Raw genomic sequence first — 10818 nt, forward strand, 5'->3', positions numbered from 1 at the left:
AATAACTTGCTCGCCCGGTTGAAGCCACAAAATAGCACTCGCCCGACGAAGCAAAACGCTTGCTCGGCACGACACCAGAACCAGAAAATTGTGCGTTTTCAGCACTTCCAACACCAACCCAAATTCGATTTTAACCATTCAAACTCATTTCAAACATCATTTTATCACATGTTATGGGTTTCTATTCATGTTTCTAGGCATGGGTTCTCATCCAAACAACTATAACATGATTAATGGCACAATTTCAAGGATTCTATCATAAACCCTAACAATTTCAAATCACACATTCATGGAGAAAGAACATATAATCAAACCCACCCTAAACATCATCATATATCCCTTTAGCATGAAAGAATCCCACCCTTACCTTGGGTTTGGATTGAAGCTAACTCTAAAAACTTCAATCTCTCTTCTTTCTCTTCTCTTCACTCTCCTCTTCTATTCCCAATTTTGTGAAAATGAGCTTCTAATTTCTAATCCCCTAAAACCCTTGTTTTAGTTAAACCTTACTATCCTTTTAATTACTAATGGGCCTTAAATAACACCCTACACTTACTAATATTAACTTAAGCCTAATAACTAAAAGCTTCTCTAACTAATATTATTTATTACTAAAACCCAACCATTAGCACAAACATCTCATAAGCATACAATTAATACATAATTAATTAAATAAAACACATAGCACATCTTGGCATAATTAAATAAAATACGCAACTAAAAAGGGCATTACACAGGTACCTCAGTCTTACGTGCTGGACACGTTCCTCCGTCCGGTTCTAACCACAGTAGTGGATGCTCAACCACCCCGGCAGCGAGGTGCACGAAACCCCCTACCTGCCTACATGAGGTTGCTGAGGTTGAGGCGGTGGTTGTTGTTCGGGAGCCGGCTGTTGCTGAGGAGCAGGTACCTGTTGCTGATGAGGAGGTGCCTAGAGTTGAGGAGCGGGTGGTTGTGGTTGAGGAGGGGGTTGTTGAGGAGCGGGTGGTGCATGATACAGACACCACCACAAGTGCACCTACGGAGCCATCAATACACACTAATGGAGGTTTTCCAAGAGGACCTTCTGAGAGGTCCGTTTCGACAAGATATGCTGACCATGTCGCTTATAGGATATGGCAGGACGAGGTATGCAACATTGCTTAAGTGCTTAATTTTTATTATGCAAATTGATTTATACTATTGTGTTTTAATTGTATTTTTTAATTGTATTTTTTTTGTTACAGGAGCGTCCAGTGCTGAAGCTCACTTCTCACTTCTCACGGGTCGAAGTTGAAGAACTTCCCCGAGAGACCGATGCCTGAGCAGGTGGCGAGGATAGTTCGGGACTTCCATTTGTTGGAATTTGCTGGATGCTCCCTGACGATGCTGGACGCCCCTCTATTATTAACTTTTGTTGAGAGATGGAACCCGGAGACATCATCCTTCCATCTTCCATTCGGGGAGATGACGGTGACTCTGGATGATGTGCATTCCCTATTTCACCTTCCGGTAGCTGGTATGTTTTTTACACCAGTTCATAGGGACTAGCCGACGGCGGTGCACATGGTGATGGATGCTTTAGAGGTTGATGAGTTGGCTGTGCTCAAGGATTTTGGTGACACTCGGGGCTTTCACTTCAGGATGTCTTGGTTGAGGAGGGTTTATCAGGAGCTTGTCGATGCAGGGAGGTACCAGGCTTCCGCTAGGGCGTACATGCTACATCTAGTGGCATGTACTCTCTTTGCGGACAAGTATGGAATTTATATAAATGTCCGCTATCTTACTCTCTTTAGCGACCTTGAGACCCCATGTTGGGCTTGGGGAGTGGCTGCATTGACGATGTTATACACGACGCTTGATGCTGCATCTCGTCCTGACACTAGACAGCTTCCTGGTTATTTGAGCTTGTTACAGGTATATATGCTTACATGGTTTTTTGTGTTTTATTATAATTTACCCGGGCTTGATTATTTTTATTTATGTAGTGTTCGATCTACGAGCACTTCCCTCACATTTGTGAGCGAAATACCCAGTGTCGTGCAGCTGCTGACCCTTGTGCAAGGAGGTGGAAGGCCAGACAGACCCATCCAGGAGGGATGATTGAGTACAGGCGGATGCTAGATGCTCTGATGCTGGATGATGTCATCTGGACACTGTATACATATCACCGCCAACATCTTCCTTTTGATGTATCTTCTTTATATTCAGGGTATGTCATATGGGAGAGCCATGTGGCTAGACATTTTCCTGAGAGGTGTCTATGCCAGTTTGGTTATATACAGGGCATCCCACGGTCGATCCTAGAGGCTCCAGTTGGTGGCATTGATCGCTAGTTTTAGAGTCACATCCTTAGCTCCCCCGTGAGATCCTTGATACAACCATTGTGGTTCAACAGCCTAGGCAGTGTAAGGATGGATACCTGGAGTGGTTCCTCAGTGTGTCACACCTTAGGGTCATCCCATCTGCCGCAACATCTGATGTTTCAGGGCCTTCAGGTACCAGGGCTTCTTCACCACCACCACCACCTCCACCTCTCGGTGGTGACCAAGACAGTAGCCTGCAGTACATTGTAGCTCACTTGGATAGCCTCATGGGTTTGGTGAACCCTGATGGTGAGGTTCACAGTATTTTAGCTAGGTTGGCGGATGTTGCCCGTGGAGGACCTATGTAGATTTATTTTGTTATGATTGTATTATTTGTATATTTGTATATTTGTATATTTTGTACGGACATCTTATTTATTGTATAATCTTTTTGGCTATTACATGTTTCGAGTAGATAAAGAAAATAACATCAATAATAAACAAACATAGTTAACAAACATCAGATGACAAACAACAAGCATAAACAGTACTCCGAAACATGAAAACCTAGGCACTACCGAAAGACTCTGGACGAATCAGACACTTCATTATGTCGTCAGCGGATTTTTGGATCTACGCATCCAATTCGATCAGACCTATAGTTATCCTACGGCGAAATGATATCCATATGGCCTTCACATCTTCATCATTCTTCAACTCAATTAAGTTGTATTTCACTCTTCCATTTGTATCAATCCAGTCCTCCCGAAACTCGATCTTTGTCACCCTTCTGTTATCAGAATCAGGCAGCAAATTGTTCAACGTTTATTTCAAGGTGGCAAAGGATTCAGCGTCATCTGGAATCTTGGTCTGAACAGCAGGGTTGTGGTCATTGAAATACACAAATACTTTAATAAAATACTAAGGAAGAGGCATTTTGTTGAAATGATGTGTTATCCGACAACCCTAAGACCCCTATTTATACAAATAGTGGTGCATTCTAGACCACAAAAATGTATCGGTGCAATCAGAACCCTTCAAAAGTGTTGGCAAAATTTCAACCGTTTAAAAAACCAAAAATTGAAACATACCGGAAATTTAGTTAATTTGAAATCTCCGGTATACCTAAAATTTGAAAATTCCGTTATACCGGAAATTTCAAATTAACTAAATTTCCGATATATTGTACAGAAAATTTCAAATTAACTAAATTTCTGGTATTTTGTACAGGAAATTTTGAGGTGCATACCGGAAATTTGCTTTAAAAATTCTTTGTTTCTCACATTTTTTAACAGGGGTAAAATTGGATTAAATAAAATTGGGGTGTGGCAGACATAAAAATTCTGCATATTTGCTCAATTTTCTACACATGAACAAGGTTGTTAATCGATTCAAGACTTATCTGAATTGATTCATGATAATTTTCAAATTTACAAAAGTATTAAAAATATATACCATACTTATTAAAATCTATTTCAGATAACTTTTTTGCTTTTATTCTTTCAGTATAGATGGATTAAAGATCAAATTGAAGACCAAAATATAGTCAAAATCGTAATTTTTAAAAAAAATGGTATTTCAAAAATGATTTTTATAAAAATCTATTTAAAATAGTTTCAAAATTAAGTGATTTTTTGAAATTTTGATATCTAAATTAAATTTCAATGAAATATCTAAAATAAAATTTTAAGAATAATTATTCGAACCAAATTTTCATTTAAAACTTTTATGAAAAGTTTCTTTTTAAATTTTTTTACACAAAATTATGTAACATTATAAAATTCATTTAAAAAAACAAACGAACCCTAAAGATCGTGATAAGCTGATTCATGAGAACTCTATGACTAGATATTTTAAAACATGGATCAATTCAAGATAGACCAATTTTCAAATTAAACATGCAAATAGATTGAGAGTATATTCAAAGATCTTGTATGCATTTCTACCTCAAGTTGCATTTCTTGGAATCTAATGTGCTGAAATAACTTGGATCCACTTGAGCGAAGTTATGCTACTCATTAATTATTATGTCTTATTGAATATCGTGTTTTGGAATTATGGGAGTTTGAAGGGGAAGGGATGGAAAGACTTCCGAAAATGAATTTTTAAAAAAATATAGAAAAATGTTTGACATTTTTTGAAAATATGATTTTGTTTAGAATGATAAAAGAGACATTATCATTACAATTTTTTTAATTTTTAAAATAATATAACAACCTAAAAGATATTTGGAAAATTTATGTAAGCCCTCAAAAACCCTCCTTCAATACAATTTTTGAGTTCCCCATTTTATGGGATTTTTGGTGTTAGGAAGAAAATCAAGCCCTCCAAAACCGTCATTCCCAAAATCTTTTTATTCTTTTCACTCAATTCTTCATATTTTCCAAAACTCTCCCCTCACTTCCCCTCCAAACTTCCAAACATAGTCTAAGAGTCTTTTTTGGAAGTTGATTTTTTGAAAGGAATAGCATATAAAATCTTATTAGTTTTTAAAAAGTCTATGCCAATGAGGTAGGAAAATAGATGTTAGAGTATATGACTCAATTGAAGTATTTTGTCATAAGATATGTAGGGTTTAACAAGCCTATTGATTTTAGGGGTGTACAACTGAATGTGTCTGATTGTGGAGGGATACAATCCAACAATAAAGTGAGATTGGTATACTTTAAAAGAGGTATACTTGTGGGGAATTATTATGTGGCTTATGGTAGCTGTTATGATATGCAAGCACTAAGAGAGATATGGTATAGATTCTATGGCTAATAACTAACAGCTGCATTTAATTTCCATGCCTTCATTCATATGCAAACCGTGTACATTAAATAGTACAAATTCTTACTAGAATTCATTAAATAGTACAATTTCTTACTAGAATTCAAAGTACTCCTAACAACTTTTAATGACTCATCATAACAACCTAGAGAGTCATGGCTAGGGAATATTCCGAATTTACCAATCCTCCCTTTACTTCCAGCTTGGCATCACAAAGTCCTTGAAGTGCTTGGTCTTGTTTGCGTTTCTTTTGGCCCTTGGTCTAGAAGTAAGATCCACTTCTTCCATAACATTCCTTGGGGGATCAAAGTCCACCTTGACCTCAAGGTGAAAATCAGGGTATGCTTCTAGTATGTGTTGATAATCCTTCCAAGTGGTATCCTAAGGAAATAGGCATGCCCACCGAATTAACACCTGCATTGTGTAGTCTTCGTTTCGCTTCCAATCCAAGACAGTTAGTGGCTTGATCTGCGGCAGGTTTTCCATAAATTCATCAGGTAACTTCAGCTCCCATGTCTCTTAAATAAAGCTTGGTTTGAGTTGGGACACATGAAAAATAGGGTGAATCCTACTGGTGTGGGGTAGTTCGAGTTGGAAAGCAATGGCCCGCTTAAATGGCCCATAGAAGCGTTTGGCTAAGTTATGAAACTTGCGTCCTGCTACAGAATTCTGACGATATCGACGCAAACTTGACAAATACAAAGTCAACCACCTTGAACTTATGAGGAATATGTTTCTAATCAGCCATTTCTTTTATGGTTATCTAAGCTTTTGCGAGTTTGTCTTTTAGTTCACGTAACATCTTTGAACGATCCTTTAGTGTTGCTTCTACTGCCTGCAGTTGTGCGGTACCTTCGATGTAGTCGGAAAGTGCCAGTGGCGCTCTACCATACACAATTTGATATAGTGAAAGTCATGTGGAAGTGTGTATCACCGTTGTAGTGTCATTCGGCCCAGTGTAAGTAGTGTCCCGATTTGTTTGGGCGATTACGCAAGAAGTACCTGAGATATTGCTGGAGAAGTTTGTTCACAATCTCCGTTTGCCCATCGCTCTGTGGGTGATAAGCTGTGAACATACGTAATTGGGTGCCATTCAGACGAAATAACTCTTGGCAGAAGTGACTCAGAAAAACAGGATCTTTGTCTGAAACCATGCTGGGAGGCATATAGTGTAGATTGCATATCATGACGGCTAACAGTTTCGCAACTTTAGTATGAGTGAATTGTGTTGAGAACATGCTGAAATGTGCAGTTTATCGAGTCTGTCCATCACAACTAAGATCACAGTGTTGCTTTGGAATGAAGGGAGGCCTACAATGAAGTCTAATGAGACATCTTCCCAGACATCATTAGGAATTGTAAGGGTTGGAATAGTCCATAAGGTGCATGATTAGCGGGTTTGGTTTGCTGACACACCATGCAACTCTTGACGAACTAAGTGAAATCCTCGCGCATACCAACCCAGAACACGTTTTCTTGTAATCACCCAAAAGTTCGGTGGATTCGCTAGGTCCTCCGATCAGGGAAGCATGGAATTCTTCAAGCAGTGTTTGTTTCAAGGGAGAATCATAGGGAATGAAGAGCTTCCCTTTGAAGAACACCTGTCCATTCAATACTTGAAAACCTTTGTGCTTTGAAGGTTTTTGTTGCACATCTTATAGAAAGTGTTGAAACACTACGTCATGGGCCAGTTGCTCCCTCAACATGTTAATGAATTCCATATGGGGAACCGAAAAAGCTGAGCAATGAACATGCGAAAGGACGTCAGCTACTCTATTTTTGGCCCCAGGTTTGTACGCAATTTTGTACGAGTAATCCAATAACTTGCCATGTTCTCAGTCTGAGATGAACCAAATTTTTTGCCTTCCAAAACTGCAGTAGCAGCTTTGGCTAACCAGAAGCTAAAGAAAATATTATGAGCATGAAAATATTCTGCCCATTTCTCTCTGCAAGAGAACAAAAGAAAACCAGAGGATAAATAATAAAGGATACTAAAAAAATAGAAATTCAAAAGCAATGATTTGAAACAGAATAAACAGAAAAACAGATATTCAAACCTGATAGAAGCGGGTAAAAGATCTGCCTCATTAACCAAATACAATATGCGTTTATGCACGTCAACCTCCTTTACATTAGCCTGTTCAGAAGTTAAAGCAAGATGGGTTATGTTTGGCACACACAAGAATGACTCACATGAGAGAAAATAATAAAACGTCCAAAATATATATTAAAGACACATGATATGGCCAAATCTCTCGCTACTTCCTGTTACATTCCCAGGGATATTTTTATTAATAGAAAAGACTTTCCTGTTACATTCCCAGGGATATTTTTATCAATAGAAAAGACTTTTATATAAAACTGTGAGTAACACGGTATGTCTCTAACCCAAAGTTGCTGTGAAAGAGTATCCAGTACAAAGTCTTTGGCTGTATCTGCGCATATATTTGCTTCATACGAAGTAATTTCTACAGTTGTCAAGTAAGAATTCCCCCAAGAAAGAGAAAAACATCTAACCTCAAGGTCAGGACTCAGGACAGTGATAGAACAATGGATCTCGTGTATCAACAACCATAACAAGCTGGAAAAAAAAAGAGAGAATCAATATTTCTTGCACCAGGAGACTATACAGAGCATATAACAAATAAAAACTACAACACTACATAAATTTCTACCCAAGTATAAAACCTCACAACTGATGAAAATTAATATTCCAATTATCCAAATGCTTTCATAAAATATAGGCAATTTCCAACAGTAAAAATAGAATATAAATTAAGGTAGGGATAAAAAATATGCTTTTATCCATGGTCAACCAGAGCATCTTTTTCTTTTTTGTTTCTGGAAGTGGAAAAGTGGAACCGCTCTCAGGATCATCATTTAGTTTCAAGCTCATGATACAGGTCCTAAAAATGAATAGGTATTTTCCCCTCATTTTTTGTTTGAACAGTCAAAATTAAATAAGTGGGAGCCGTGTCCAATATTATTACATATGTTCACATAATCAGAAAAATTGGTAAAAAAGAATGAATAAGTATAAAAAAGTAATAAGTAAATAAAACATGCTTCCCTATTTTTCAAGCACAGCCAGAAGGTTGTGGCTGAGACTGTGATGATCAGACACCTGCTTTTCCATATCCTCCTCTTGCTGCTAAAGACATTTCTTGAAACTGAAATAATGAAGAATTTAAAAAAAAAAAAAAAAAGAAGATATAACTAGATAACAGATTTCACTCTCATTTGAAGCTCATCTAAAGCTCTAAGACATTCTCACTCTCCCTCACTCAATATAACAAAATTCAACACAGATATATTTCAAGAGCAGGACAGTTTTTAAGTAAATTATGGCATCACAGTACAGCAATAGGGACTAGGGAGTGAACCCAAATTTTCACACATAATATTTTACCCTATATTTGAAATACATAAAAAGGCTATAAAATAAAAGGAACCTGAAAGACTATATTACCTTCTAAGTTCTCCATATCTTTGTGAAACTACTAGTACCATATCTTACTTAGGAAACAGAAATTACAACTCTTATCAGAAGAGTTAGTGTGTGCGTGGGTGTGAAAAAAACAATAGGGAGACAAGCCCTTAGAAACTAAAAACAAATTCTTTACACATTAGCTAACTACAACAAGCCTTTACAAACTAAAAACAAAAATTTTAAATTGTATCCCTTACCTTTACCTTACCATTAGATATTGCAAAGGTTACATCAAGAGTTTTTTCTTTAACGGATAAGGTTGAAATTTGCAAACGGCTCAGTATCTTTGTCTGTTGCTGGACCTTTAAAAACACTCCAAAATCTAAGAGTCTCATCTGCTGCTGCAGATGCCACAGTACACCCATCTGGACTCTGCGTCATATACAGCACCCTTGAGGTGTGTCCGTTGAGCTCCGCCATCTTAGCCATGGAAGGATACTTCCAAAGGATAAGCTGGTTCTGAGGGAACCCGTGTGAGCTAAGAAGCTCACGCTCGTTCTTGTTCCATAGCAGAGAACATACTTGCGATCCCGTGTCAACCGATTTCAACCTTGCACCTGTATGTGTGTTCCATATCTTAATGCATTGATCACCGTCACCTCCTCCAGAAGCCAATAGATTAGCCTGATAAGGACACCAAGCTAATGCCTTGACAGCAGCTCCGTGTTCCTCAAATCTATGAAGGCACCGAGTAGGTGAATTTGAAGAAGCCATGGACCTATCCCATATGTGGACAACATTATCGTTTCCACCACTCGCCAATTGTTGTCTTGAGGGCGACCACTTGAGTCCACAAACTTCCTGGCTGTGTCCCCTGTAAGTTTGAACAATGGGAGACCTCACTCTAACATCATTGTTTAATATTTTACCATCCATTCCTCCTGTTGTCAGAATATGATTGTTCCAAGCCAATGAACCCACTGTTGCGCTGTGCCCACCCTTTAATGTCCTTAGCTGCAGGCACCAAAATGAAACCATACAAACATGAGATTTCTCTAATGCAATTTGCATATTTAGTATGATATTTAAAACAACATGAGTTGATATTTACCTTTTTATTAGCAATGGAATCCCATATCTGAACATGGGAATTGTTCAAACCAATGGCTAAATGGCGACCATCTGAGGCCCAGCTAAGACTTGCGACAGGACCGTGTTCCTCGTGGACGGTGACAAGTTCTGAAACGGAACTGTTTGAATCATTCCACAAATAAACGGTATCCTGAAGGGCAATTGCGAGGACATTGGCTGTACCCCAATCTAGTAAATTCAAGGAAAAGTGGTCCAACATATCAGGGGCATCCAAGGTTCTCAAACATGTCTGCAGAAGCATTTTCACAAACAGATTATAAGCATGTAAATGGTAAGAATCTGATTATAAAACATGAAATTTAAAAAAGTAATTACCTTAGGAATGGATGGTTTTGGTTTGGACTGAGGAGGAGGTGAGAGAATTTCTTTAGGTATGAGTTGTAGCCGTGATGGAGGCTTGTTCTTGAAAGCCAGAATTCGAGTTCTTTCATTGAGGTCACAGGCTTCCGCAAGGCGTTTACGGTAGGCTTGTGTGGAGGGTGAAATGACCTCTGGAACCGAAATGTTGTTTTCCTTACGACCTTCCGTCAGCATGTAGTGCGCGTAACCGAAATCCATTGCGGAGCGATTTGGAATAAACCTATCCAACTGTTACAAACATAAAACTAAAATGAGAAATCAAAGCAAATGAAAATGAAACTAAACTCAGGAAATGAAATTGATGAATGGAGAAATGGCTTACGTTATCCTGAGAAGAAGTGTTTCGGCGTTGTTGGAAAGGGTAACGAGAATCCATTAGTGATGGTGATGAATGAAATCTGCAACAACGAAAGAAACAAAGCGAGATTCAGAAAAGTGAGAGATTGAAAAAAGAATGAAAAACAAATGCACAATCAAATTATTGTTAGTAGCAATTTTCGAAGATCGTTCAATTGTTTGAGAGATGAGAAAGAACAGAGTGTGATATGACTGTTCGATACTTCATCTATTTATATTCACAACTTTCGTGTTTTTTATTTTTTTGGTTTCGCGGAATATCTTTTTCAATCTTTCTCAATCCCTTTTCAATCTTTTTCAATCTTTTGTTTTCCAATCTTTTTCAATTTTTTTAATTTTTAATTTTTTTTAATAAAAACTATCTTTAATACTAATTTTAACAAACTCTTTTATAAGAAAATATAAAATAATATATATCTTATTTTTAAAAATAACTTGCAAAGAGAAAACTAGGATATATT

The 10818-nt window shown here is 37.7% G+C and overlaps 2 protein-coding genes across 4 annotated transcripts; one reads left to right on the forward strand and one right to left on the reverse strand.

The window, feature by feature from the left end:
* The first annotated feature begins 1546 nt into the window (after window positions 1-1546).
* Window positions 1547-2654, forward strand: LOC131625946 (protein MAIN-LIKE 1-like). Its single transcript, XM_058896785.1, has 3 exons — window positions 1547-1897; window positions 1969-2295; window positions 2379-2654. Exons 1-3 carry the CDS (start codon window positions 1547-1549, stop codon window positions 2652-2654), a joined length of 954 nt encoding a protein of 317 aa, XP_058752768.1.
* Window positions 2655-5031: 2377 nt separating this feature from the next.
* Window positions 5032-10567, reverse strand: LOC131625931 (cell division cycle 20.1, cofactor of APC complex-like). 3 transcript variants are annotated; one of them, XM_058896766.1, is made up of 7 exons: window positions 10323-10388; window positions 9956-10228; window positions 9600-9869; window positions 8746-9502; window positions 7576-8228; window positions 7116-7195; window positions 5032-7004 (listed from the first exon to the last, which is right to left on the reverse strand). In XM_058896766.1, the coding sequence occupies exons 1-4, from the start codon at window positions 10374-10376 to the stop codon at window positions 8795-8797; spliced, it is 1305 nt and encodes a 434-aa protein (XP_058752749.1). In that variant the 5' UTR covers window positions 10377-10388; the 3' UTR covers window positions 5032-7004; window positions 7116-7195; window positions 7576-8228; window positions 8746-8794. The 3 variants fall into 3 exon arrangements, with proteins under 3 accessions (XP_058752749.1, XP_058752748.1, XP_058752747.1); XM_058896765.1 differs by having other exon boundaries at window positions 5033-7004; window positions 8757-9502; window positions 10323-10567; XM_058896764.1 differs by having other exon boundaries at window positions 5033-7004; window positions 8752-9502; window positions 10323-10567.
* Window positions 10568-10818: the final 251 nt, after the last annotated feature.

This window comes from Vicia villosa, unplaced genomic scaffold (assembly GCF_029867415.1).
Source record: "Vicia villosa cultivar HV-30 ecotype Madison, WI unplaced genomic scaffold, Vvil1.0 ctg.000251F_1_1, whole genome shotgun sequence".
In the NCBI taxonomy this organism is placed as follows: domain Eukaryota; kingdom Viridiplantae; phylum Streptophyta; class Magnoliopsida; order Fabales; family Fabaceae; genus Vicia; species Vicia villosa.